Here is a 12319-nt window from a genome sequence, read left to right on the forward strand (position 1 = left end):
AATGTTTCAGTTTACAAACCGCGCCCCATAGTACTCTGTGTAGAGTGTTTGTAGATGTCAACATATTGTTTGGATGATGAAGTAAAATACTTTTTTTTTAGCTTCCAGAATATTACATGTGCCTTTATAGCTCTTGTAATTCATATATACTGAGAAATACTGAACTTTTACTTTTCTCAGGATATGCCCATCATTTGTTTTAGGTGGGTGATGCTTGAATATAAAGGTTTTTCCAAATATATTTATTTCCACTGAAAGGAATGAGAGTGCTGGAGACGTTGTTACAATTACTGTTGGTTTCATTCGAATTTGGACCGTGTCCCCTGCTTTAGGGGAAAGCACGAAGCATTGCCATGTTGCTGATAGGCCACGAGGTGTGACGCTGTCGTGTTGATTGGCCGAATAATGGCGGTTGAAGAATGCAGTGATTGGCCATGTGAACATCCGGTTCTGAAAAAGCCGGTAGAGGAAGGCGGGGCATGAGTTTGGGAGCCGCGGCTAGGATTTTCTTCAAGATGGCGGCGCGACGAGAATTGTGTTAATTTAGAAAGGTAGATAGTTGCCCAAGAGGAGATACCCGTGTCATATTTATCAGTGAGTACGCCTGTATCCCAAATATCTGGCTGTTTTATGGGTTGCTGACCTTTGCGGGTTTGCTCGGTGAGCTGTAGCTCAGCTCATTAGCATTGATGCTAACCTTAGCAGGGGCCCACTGTGAAGCTTCGGGCTGAACAGATGCGCTAAAGAGTGGTTGTTCCCCATTTTATTCAAATGTATAGTTTGCATACAACATATTCAAATTCAAAGCCAAAACACGTCTATTTGTCGAAGCTATTTTTACGTTAAATATCGTATTGTAATAGTAATAAAGTTGTGCTTTCTGACATTATTCTCACTGGTCCCTTTTTTCTAGCTTCCACAAGATCGCAGTGGAGGATGATCAGTGCCTAGATCCCATATTAAGCTGAATGCATTGTGATTTCCAATAATTGAGACAGTGATTCTGAAAGCTGTCTACATTAATGAAAAGAACAATGTAGTCAGCTTAGCATATTCACCTCTGGTACGTGGCCTATGCAGGGATGTGCTTCTGCATGCATTCTGTGTTTAGATAAGAAGATAGCCTCTCACTAAGTAAAGAATTTAAAATTAAAATTTCAGTCTATTTAATTTAGCTATATATTTATAAGGAAATGGAGATAGATGATGTTCTACCCCCTCTCCCCTTGGAGCCACCTGATGATTTTGGCCTAGATGAGGGAAGAGCACCTCCACCACCTCCCCTGCAAACGTCCAGTGACGCAGAGGTAATGGACGTTAGCTCTGGTGGTGATGGATACACATACACCCCAGGGGACGGGGAAACCAAGACACAGCAGCCCCTCAGCAGGGGCTCACTGACTTTCTGTAGTCATCTCTCAGATGAGGCCAGTCCCGCCCCACCGTGCCCCAGAACAGCCCGCCATGCTCCCCCGGTCACCAAGTTTCTGCCAGATCTCAAGCTGCTCAGAGATGTTAAGATTAGTGTGAGCTTCACTGAAAGCAGTAATAGCAAAGAGAGGAAGGTTTTATATACAGGTGAGAGGCAGGAGGCAGGGAGCGAGGATGGCTTAGAAAGTCTCAATGGTGAGTTGCACGACATGGCTAGTGAGCAGGAGGTAGCCGAGGTGACTGGTGGAGCAGCAAATGCTGCAGGCAGAAAGTCAGAGGACACAGAGGTAGATCTAGAGAATAAGGTTGAGTTTGCTGTCCTGGATGAGTTGGATGACCTCTACGAGAACTTCCTGGAGCCCGACGATGGAGAGCATGGAGGCTTTAAGTCTGACGTCATAGTTCAGCAGGAACAGGCATATGACGAAGTCACGGCTTATTCTTATGAGGTATGACTGGACTTTTATTTGCAGTATCCCCTTTTAGTGACAACTTTGCACTGAGTTTGTCCTTCGTTGTGAAATACATAATAATGCAGGACTAATGCAGACCACAAACACTACAGTCACTGCAAGTACAGTACACTTCTTAATGTCATATTTCATCACTCTTCTGCATCAAGCTTTTATTTATAAAAACAGGACCAAATGTTTAAGTAAATGTTTGATAACCAATGTTTTTTTGTTTTGTTTTAAATCACTGAAAATGTGAAGTGTGAAGCTGGAAGAGGTCAGTGTTTTAATTTTTACCTTCAATAGCGGAGTCTGCATTTGACCCAAAAGATCTTCATATGATTTTCTAGTAGGAGAAGTTACTGTCAGACGGATGAATTCTGGTGAGATCCTTAGAGAATCCATTTTGACAGGCTTTAAGCTCACTGTGGTTGGTCGGACCAGCTGGTACTTTTGAGGAAATATTGGCCAGTAAAATCACAGCTGTGGAGCTTTGGTCATTTTTTAACGTGCCTGCCCTTTTCCTATTTTCAAGGTAATTTTTTTTTTTTTTTTTGAAACCTGGCTAGTTAACAGAGGGGCATATCCTCTCTTTCTAAACTCATAATTGCTTTTATGCACCATTTTGCAGCTGTAATGTTTTTTTCTATATTTCTACAGAGTTACACACACACAAACACACAGTCTGAGAAAAGACTACAAAGAATTCAGTACTCTCTAGAACTGCCCAACAATCATCATCTGCTGGCCTTAACCCTTCACTCTTCTAGGAGGAATTTGACAATGATGTCGACGCTCTGTTGGAGGAGGGCATGCCAGTCCCAAAGAAGATGCGCCCGGCAGAGGATAAATATGGTGGGGACAGTGATCATCAGTCAGATGGTGAAGGAGGTGTTCAACCCATGATGACCAAAATTAAGACTGTCCTGAAGAGTGAGTTGGGGAGGGGCCTGTAGTCTGAAGTATACTGCAAATACTGTCTTGTATGTGCCACATATTTGTCTTATTAGTTACTTTTGTTTTTTTGTTTAAATAAACCATCTGAAATTGTAGGAAATTGATTTTATCTTTTGTATATTATATTTTTGTGTGTGACCTATGGAAATAACCTGCTCTCCTTTGAGACACTGCTTGGTAGATGTGCTCTCTATAAATACACTAGACAACTAAGAAGTCCTCTGAAAGGATCACACAGTCTAACAGCACATGGTCATTGCTGTCTTTGAGTGTTGTTGTTGCATTACACAGAATGACCTACTAAACAAGTCTGGTCTGAAATCCTAAAAGACAAAGCAGAAATATTTTCCAAATTCCTTAAAGTTCCTTCAGAAATCATTGTTTGAAGTTTCTAATTTCAACTTCAGAACCGTGTCTCACTTTTTCTTTTACCAAACTTTAAATTAATGTGGTTGCATTGGTCGCATTTTAAAGGCAAATTAATGAAAAGACTTCACTTTCCCAGCTAAGAAGCATTTAGGCCTGTTAATGATGGTTTTGATGTAATGAATAGCAAATAGTCTCTCAGTCTTCACCCCATACCCATGAGCTGAACATGATTCGGTCTCAAAGTTAAAAAGCGATGTCTTTTTCACAGGGGACAAACTCCCATAGATTTTTAGCAAGGTGCTTATTTACAACAAGGTGACCTAAAGTGTAATGATTGCTGCTAAGAGTGAGAGGGATATCATGCACCTACACTGAGACTGTAAAGAACTTTTCTTTTCAAAGTAGCAAAATATTTACAGAAAAATAAATTCTTCTAATTTGCCTTGAATATCTGACAAAAACCTCACACGTGTTAAAGTCTTAGTAATGGTTGCTGTTCTGGCTTTTTTGATTTGTTTTGGATTATATTTACATGGAAAATGAAGCAAATGAATAAAAATGCCTTCGATGTTTTTTGAATGAATGATTATTACAACTCCTAGAAATGTCAGTATTTAGTATTACTAATGAGGTATACCACAAAGTGTAGTGTACTATGTAGTACTTATATTTACATTTGCATTTTCTTATGTACTAGGTCGGGGACGTCCGCCCACCGAGCCTCTCCCTGATGGATGGATAATGACATTCCATAATTCAGGCATTCCAGTCTACCTGCACAGAGAGACCAGAGTGGTCACTTGGTCCAGACCGTACTTCCTTGGCACTGGAAGCATTAGGGTAAGAATGGCATAAATTTCACAACTGTTTCTGTTTATGAAACTGGTGGAATAAAATTTAGCTTTGCTTACATTAAACGTCTGCCTGTGTCAACACTCTAAACAGATTAGTGACAGATTTTGCTTCTGCTCTCAGTTTGGACTAAAGTAGTCTGCCACCAAAAGCCTAAACTCTGCACTGTTCCTCGTCTGTTTGTTCCTGATTAATCTGAGTTAATTCACATAATACAAAAGTAACAACATTTGATGTGGTGTTATTTTTGTTGTTCAAGTTAGTGTGAAATTAGTGATTTAAAGGGCTTGGGAACCCTGCCAATACTGACAGTGTTTGAGGAAACAAAGGCTCAAATGTTTTTGCCTAAAGAAAACCATAACGACACTGTTTTCCCCAAAACGCATATCGGCACTGGATGAGCTACATCTTGAACATTTTACAGCTGGGTAAACATCACTTTGAGAGATTTTACCTTATTTATTTAAAGCCTATGGACACTTTCCAGGTCATTTTAAAATTAGTCTCAAACTTACAGCACTGTTAACATATTGTTCAAACAGAAACACGACCCACCTGTAAGCAGCATCCCCTGCCTACACTACAAGAAAATGAAGGAACAGGAGGAAAGGGAGCTGAATGGGGAAGTGGTGCCTGATGCAGAGGAGTCTGTTGTCAAGCCTGCTGAGGAGGCCAACGGGGGAGAGCAAGTAGGCACATCAGATGCTACAGCTGAGGACCAGGATGTCATGCCACCCTCCAGTCTCCCTGGTGAAGGTCGGGATGGAGAAGGTACCACTGACAACAGCATCCAAAATAAAGAGTCTCTTCCCTGTGACTCTGCACAAGGAGCCTTAGGGCAGGTCAAGGCCAAAGTGGAGGTGTGCAAGGATGAGTCCATCGGTAAATAGCTTCCCACACTAGCAGTGACTTTTGAAATGTTCTTTTGTTTGTTTGCTTGTGTTTTGCTGCAGTAAAAGACATCATCTGACATCTTGAAACTTCCTTGCAGAACTTGAAGAATTTCGCCTGTACCTGGAGAAATGCTTTGACTTTGAACAAGTGACTGTCAAGAAGTTTCGCACCTGGGCTGAGCGAAGACAGTTCAACAGAGACATGAAGAGGAAACAGGCAGAGTCGGAAAGACCTATCCTGCCTGCCAACCAGAAGCTCATCACACTGTCAGTCCAGGACGCTCCTACTAAGAAAGGTGCCAGTACCTGTGATTCATACTGTGTACATTTCATACATTTGGGTGTACATATTAAACATATCCTGTTAAGTTTTTGTTTGTTGATGCAATGAATTGTTTGTTTCCACAGAATTTGTTATAAATCCTAATGGAAAGTCTGAAGTCTGCATCTTACATGAATATATGCAGCGTATCCTCAAGGTTCGCCCTGTTTACAACTTTTTTGATTGTGGTAAGTTCCTCTTTCTTAAGCGGCCAAAGGTAATACAGTAATTTACAAGGGTGTACTACGAAGCAATATTAGCAGGTTAGCTACCTATGTCAGTAGCTCTCTTTTTACCTTATCTTAAATAGACTCAACAACTGAGCTGTAACCTGGTGTTGGATCTGGAGCAAAAACACCGGGTTAACATATAAAACTGCTATTAAGCAATGTGAAAGCCCGATATATGATCTCTGATTTGGTTTTATCAAGCAGCTAATGCACAGACAGTCAAATTCATAGTACGCTATTACTTCTTCCACTCATTTTCTATCAGGATTTTTTGTGCATAAACTAGTAAAAGTGTTTTTGTTTTTTTGTGTTTTGCCTGTTTTTGATGTTGACCTTTTTGGAATATCCATTTTAATTTGCCATTCTTTCCACAGAGAACCCAAGTGAACCCTTTGGAGCGTCAGTCATTATAGATGGAGTCACATACGGCACAGGGACTGCAAGCAGTAAAAAACTTGCCAAGAATAAAGCTGGTAATTCTTCTTCTTTACAATATTGGACATTTGATCATGTGGTTGATATTGGTCACAGCTTAATATATAAAAAAATTATGGTGTTGTATTAGAGGTTGTCCTTTGGAGTTGGTATAAATTTAAAAAAAAATCAGCATAATGACCTTAAAAAACATGTCAAGCCCCTTTTCCATTAGTACCTACATCACGTAGCCACGACTTGACTCCAATTCACTGGTTTTCCATTGCAAATGAGCGCCACCTAATGTGTGTTTTCGTTGTTATAGCAATACATCGCATGTTATTAGAATGCACCACAAACGCTACAACAAAGGTGGACGTTGAGGCAAGAATATACCCGCTGCTCGCTCTGTTGCTTTCCGTCAGACTCGGGGGACCCCGGCGTTGTTCTTTGTGGTCCTGTCATTCGTTGCCGGGTTTTTTAAAAATGATGGTTTTGATTTTCGTGAATGAGAGAGGCTCTCATCACTCATCAAGTGACGCAATTGACCAGCCAATCAGTGGCAGTGGAGTCTGACGACATCACATTTTAGTACCTGCTCAGACCCGGCCGAGAAGGTACTAAAAAAGTACGTGGTACCAGGTAATATGACCTAATGGAAAACCCTGAAAACGTGGTGAGTCGATTCGAGTAGGTACTGATAGTAAAGGGGCTTTAGTTGGATGTCACTGAATAGCTTGGATGTATCTGCTTTGTGAGAGAGAGGTCTTCTGAAAAGTCAAGGGGTTACACTTTCTTACACACTGCAGCTCCAAGAACAATCTCTTTGTTGCACCTCCCCACAATGGAGCAAGATAACAGTACACTGTATTACATGTGGTAAATATTTGCACATTCACCTGCTGTAAAATCTCACTGGGTGTTTGCAGCTCGAGCAACACTGGAAATCCTCATACCTGACTTTGTGAAGCAGACCTCGGAGGAGAAACCCGTCGAAGGCGATGAACTGGAGGTACTTTTTCGTTTTTTGACATTTTTTTCTGTGTGTATTTCTTTTTTTGTCTTTTTTTTTTTTGTTGTTTACTCTTGAAGCAAAGCTAAATCCTGATTCTGAAGCCAAGATTTTCATATAATACTTCCTTCAAATGTAAAACACATCTTTTTAGAGTTGAAGATGACACAGCAGTGGTGACATTCAGTGCATTCTCTCCTGCAGTATTTTAATCATATCAGTATAGAAGATTCAAGAGTATATGAGCTGACCAACAAAGCAGGACTACTATCGCCATATCAGATTCTTCATGAGTGCCTTAAAAGGTAAAGTAGATTTGAGTATTTATTAATATTGTTAAACTGTTATTGTTAAAGCGATGTGTGTGTCCTTTTTTCTTCTGTCTCTCTCTCTCAGGCCTCTTTATGTCACCTGTTGTGGGATTTATACTACGACTGCGTCCATATTGTTAATAGAGCAGCTCTGCATGATTAACTTTTCAAAATGATCCTTACTGTCTTTTACTGGCCTTATTGCAGTCTTTGATTTCACCCTCTATTTGAAACAAGCTGTTAGAGTCCCTCCTCACCATCTTTCTTCTGACTGACTGCTCCTTGTACATGGATTGAAACAACTGATTGGCTGTGTGCCCGAGATGCCAGTGTTCAGGATATCATCCAGAAACATAAGTGGGAAAATCAGTTTGAAATGGATCATTTGGCTTATTTGTACAGACACTGGTTTTATTATCGGTAACTGTTTAATATAATCCTTTATCACATATATATGACAGAAAACAAGGAAAGGCATTTAACTCAAATGATAAGGTGGAGCTGCTCGTCATCAAGATGAGAGAATGAAGTTCACAGCTGCTGATTGGACATTGGGGTGTCTGTGCAAAACGCAGACAGATTTCAAATATCCATGTGAAAACAAATGTTTGTTCCTTACTGCAGAAACCACGGGATGGGGGACACCAGCATTAAATTTGAGGTGATCCCGGGGAAGAACCAGAAGAGTGAATATGTGATGACATGTGGGAAACATACTGTGCGTGGCTGGTGTAAGTAGACCCTAATCTTTGCATTTCTATCTGGCGAGAGCATAGCTGGGTGTTATTTATAGATAAGTTCAAAGCAGCTGTCAGAATTGCTTTGTAAATGAAGTCCATATTATTACAATTATTTTCCTTTTATTTAGTTTTTTTTAGTGGACCTGTTTTGCTAATGTAACGCAGACACTAAAGCTGATGTGCCAGAATGTCATGCTAAAGAGAATGATTCTTTTAAATACAAGGGGGCGAGCAAGCGAGTCAGACACCAAGCGCACAAAGATGAAGCAGGTCTGATCGGAAGCAGTTTATTACCAGGCCAGGGAGCATAAAAAAACCTACAGAATAAAATGTTGTCTATATAGTAAAACAATTCTAAAACCCATAAAAATACAATTTTCTACATCCACTAAAATCCCCTGATGTAATCATGCCACATGTTCATTATGGGTCCACCAGCAGGCCAGGAATTCTTTCTCCAGAGCGGAGTCCACAACAGTCTAGTCTCCAACAGACAAGGAGGAGCCTCCTATCCTCCTCCTATCCCTTCACTAGGCCCATCGCATCCCAGCCCAGCTTGCGTTCTGCACCGGAGTCCATCATGCAATGCCACCACGGCTCCCCTCGCATCAGCGCCCTGTAAAATAACAAATAGGGGCCAGAACAATCGTCCCAGAAGTGTCCCTGGCTTATAGCCATGGCATCCCTCTCCCAACCCGGCTGCATCTGGCGAACAAGTGGAGACACTACTCACAAATGCAGGAGGTATACTTCTGCCCTGCTGCTAATCACACGCGTTTGTCTCCCACTGTCGCCGTTCCTTGCTGTCAGGACTGCGCCGCCACGTCTCCTGATTAGGTGTTGCACCCCACGGTCAGGCAGCGGGTCCCTCTTTTCACCTGGCCTGCTCATATCTGGGGCCTCTGTCCTCCCAGGGCTCAGCTAGCCTGCTTTTAAAAGGTCTTTACACAGCACCTCTGGAGACACCAATACCTCAGCGGGTGATCCCTATCAACTAATTTATCCCATTTTCAGCCATTCCACAGTGGATTAAAACAATGTCACATAACACACTAAAAACATGCAATACAAACAGAATAAAATCATGCAAATAAAAACACTAAAAATCAGAATAAAACCAATATAAGTGATAAATACAAGTTTTCACTGTGACACTAACATGTGAGTTTCAGTGACAGGTTATTTGTATTTGTCATCTTTGTAACTAGGCAAGAACAAGAGGGTTGGCAAACAGCTAGCATCTCAGAAGATCTTGCAGATGCTACATCCTCACGTCAAGAACTGGGGCTCACTGCTGCGCATGTACGGCAGAGAGAGCAATAAGATGGTCAAGAAGGTAAGGACTGACAGCTGCTGTAAAGTCTTAAGAGAAAGCATTGAAGATGAAGAAAATTGTTTTGGTCTCTAATATAGTTCCTGTGGGTTTTAAGTGTCTTTAGATAAGAAGATACCGTTTTCCACAGAGTCGCAATCTCCAGCTTTAACTCAGCATTGTGCATCATAGTTTTTGTGACCGATACAGAGGGCGCCTGTTCAAGTACACTGATAAACAGTGGATGCTCTACTGAATTGGAGCAAGTGGCAGTCAATCTTTTTCAAACCACAGTTCATTTTGGGTCTGAAAACAGGATGAAGAGCAAGAAGATGCAGTTTTAAGATGCTGCTTTCTATTAATTTATTTAGGAACTGGGTGTCTATGACAGGAAAAAAGATGTGAGTGGGTCAGTGCTGGAACATTTGAAGTGTCCAGCTAAATAAAGCTGGATCCTTTGTTAATTACAGTCGTAAGCCCAAAGTCACTACTATGCATAATAAAATAAATGAGCTTATGTGATGACAAAGCTCTGCTCCTAGAGTGTTGGTCAACAGCGGATGGGCTGCTACGTCATTGATTTTGGGTTTTAAACCAATGACTGGGATGTAGAATTGAACCAGTTTTCTGCACATATTGAAATGGTACTGCCATGTGTTGATGAGCTGAATAGCGTGTTATCATGAAGTGTCATGTGCTATGTCGTTATAAAATGATCTTACTTCTCAGGAGAGCTCCGACAAGAGCGTGATCGAGCTCCAGCAGTATGCCAAAAAGAACAAGCCAAACCTTCATATCTTGAACAAACTGCAAGAAGAGATGATTAAACTGGCTGCACAGAGGGTAGGAATGGTTCTTACTGGGATTTTAGTTCTAAAAAAAAAAAAGAAAGGGGGGGGGTAATGTTTAGCTTTATTTTTTTGTAAATAAAAAAGACAAAACAAAGGAGTGTAACTTCCAGTCTTTGGTTGGCCAGACTGCATGTACACTACCCAAAATCTTGTACTTGAGAATAATTGTTTTTGTTATCTTGCTTGTTGTACTTTAATTATTTTCTCTACCAGGAGGAAACGAGGAAGAAACCCAAGATGACCATAATGGAATCTGCCCAGCCGGGGAGTGAACCCCTCTGCACTGTCGACGTTTAAATCTCAAATCACTGATGAACCACAGCACTGAAAACCAGTCACTGTCAGACATCACACACATGCACACCCCACCATCCACCACTTAATTATGCATCACTGAGATCTAAATGGCAATATAGTAAAGGGTTGACCAGGCTGATATTACTGCTTACTTCCTTCACTTGTTTTAATTGGTTAAGCTGGTAGAAGTAAGTGTTGGACTGAACAGACTGTAGAGCGAATATCGTCTACCTCTCTAGATGCATCCTAATTACAGCAGTAGGAGAACCCCCCTCCCCCCCAGTGTCCAGAGAAGTGACCATTACTTGATAAGATGAACCACATCAAAATAGATTTGCATGCCTCTTAAAGTGGAGAAAGCCACTGCACACACTGGTTTTATTTTTGAAGGCTTGTTTTCACCAGTCATGAGCGCATAGTACCAGCAGCTGATAGTTTTCTCTGTGCTAAAAGTATTTGAAAGGGACTACTAATACTTGTATTTATACCGTTCATTTAATTGGAAGCAAAGTTCCTATTTTATTTGTTATTTTAATGGTAGGTGTTATGGATGTGGTGAGTGATGATTACAGCTGTGTGCGGTCTTGTTTGTCCCCAGAATTGACAGATGCTGTCTTTGGTTTGCACGTTGGCAACATGCGGTGTGAAGTGCTCACTGTTGTTACACACTCGTGTCCTGTCAGATGTTTTTGTTGACTGTTGCTTTTATTCCTGGAATAATTCCTAGTGGAATATTTGGGCTGACTTTTTCTTGAGGGTCTTGCCTTTTTCATTTGTTTCAGTAAAAGACATAAGCTAGAGCCCACCTGATGTCTTCATCGCTGATACCAGTACAGATTGTTTTATGGAATACGAAACTTCAGTGATGTCAGTCGATATTCTTAACAAAAATGCATGTTTGTTAAATACGACTGTATTAAAAAGGGACTCCTTCATTTAATAAGTAATGAATTTCACCGACTACTAACCCAGCTGTGAAGCTGGAGGTACTGTTTGGAAAAAAACTGTGACACCATCTCTGAATGATACCAAGCTACTACTTCTAAATTATCTTTAGTATAAAAGGGCACGCACATGTGCCCATACAAATATCTGACATTAGGCCTAAGCCGGTGAAGGTCAGGTTCTACAAGAGCTTCCTGCTACATGGTGACACTGCAGTATACCCCAAGCACAGGGACACAGTACTGTAACATGTTGGGGATCATTTCACTTATGCGCTTAGTTCGCACTTGGATTTTTATTCATATGCTAATGCCATGCACAGTTGCTAACCACAAAGCGCATTTCAGTTGCTTTTCATTTATATTCTTATTTTAAAAAAATCATGTTGGTTACATGTTGCCTTAGTTAATCCATTTCATGAAGGGCTCAAGAGTATATATTGTACATTGGACCTAAAACACCCTTCAGCAGGAAGTGGAAAGACCAATCTCTATTTACTTGATAAAGAATTTAAGATAGTGTTTTCAGTTAAAAATGGCCAAGAAACGTCTCAAGAAAATATGCCTACAACTCATCCAGATTTGTAGGATTCACCTGAATGGACTATTTTGTGTACGTTTGCCATAAATTGTTTTTTTTTTTCTTTCAAGGCAAACTTGTAAAATTTAGTTGGCACTGATGTAAACAACAGCGATAAAGTCATTCAGTCCAACAAGCTGATGAAACTGTGTATACCAAAGCTTATAGTCTTATGCATTTTATAGAAAACTCAATGTTGCTGTGAACTGAAGAGAATATGGACTAACAGGAAAATGCATAGACCCGTCACTTGCTGGAACAAAATGGAAACTGCTGTGCACTCAAGTATTTGCCCCGCGGTTTTTCTACAAGAGGACACATCTGTTTACCCAAGGCTCCTGTGATAGTACAG

General features: G+C 40.8%; 1 protein-coding gene across 1 annotated transcript; it reads left to right on the plus strand.

Moving 5' to 3' along the window:
- Positions 1 to 462: 462 nt before the first annotated feature.
- dgcr8 (DGCR8 microprocessor complex subunit) lies at positions 463 to 12073 on the plus strand. The gene is made up of 14 exons (XM_085424351.1): positions 463 to 594; positions 914 to 1880; positions 2654 to 2816; positions 3907 to 4049; positions 4604 to 4943; positions 5053 to 5250; positions 5363 to 5464; positions 5881 to 5979; positions 6850 to 6932; positions 7137 to 7237; positions 7868 to 7974; positions 9192 to 9319; positions 10025 to 10138; positions 10360 to 12073. The coding sequence occupies exons 2-14, from the start codon at positions 1194 to 1196 to the stop codon at positions 10441 to 10443; spliced, it is 2349 nt and encodes a 782-aa protein (XP_085280477.1). The 5' UTR covers positions 463 to 594; positions 914 to 1193; the 3' UTR covers positions 10444 to 12073.
- The last annotated feature ends 246 nt before the right edge of the window (positions 12074 to 12319 follow it).

This window comes from Rhamphochromis longiceps, linkage group LG12 (genome assembly GCF_057381845.1).
Source record: "Rhamphochromis longiceps isolate RC_006_pf linkage group LG12, R_longiceps_female_GT1.1, whole genome shotgun sequence".
NCBI lineage: Eukaryota > Metazoa > Chordata > Actinopteri > Cichliformes > Cichlidae > Rhamphochromis > Rhamphochromis longiceps.

Coding starts and splice junctions, on each gene's coding strand:
- dgcr8 (XM_085424351.1), top strand. CDS start 1,194: ATGGAGATAGATGATGTTCTACCCCCTCTCCCCTTGGAGCCACCTGAT. Junction 2,817..3,906: donor AATTAAGACTGTCCTGAAGA/GTGAGTTGGGGA, acceptor CTTATGTACTAG/GTCGGGGACGTCCGCCCACC. Junction 7,238..7,867: donor CTTCATGAGTGCCTTAAAAG/GTAAAGTAGATT, acceptor TCCTTACTGCAG/AAACCACGGGATGGGGGACA.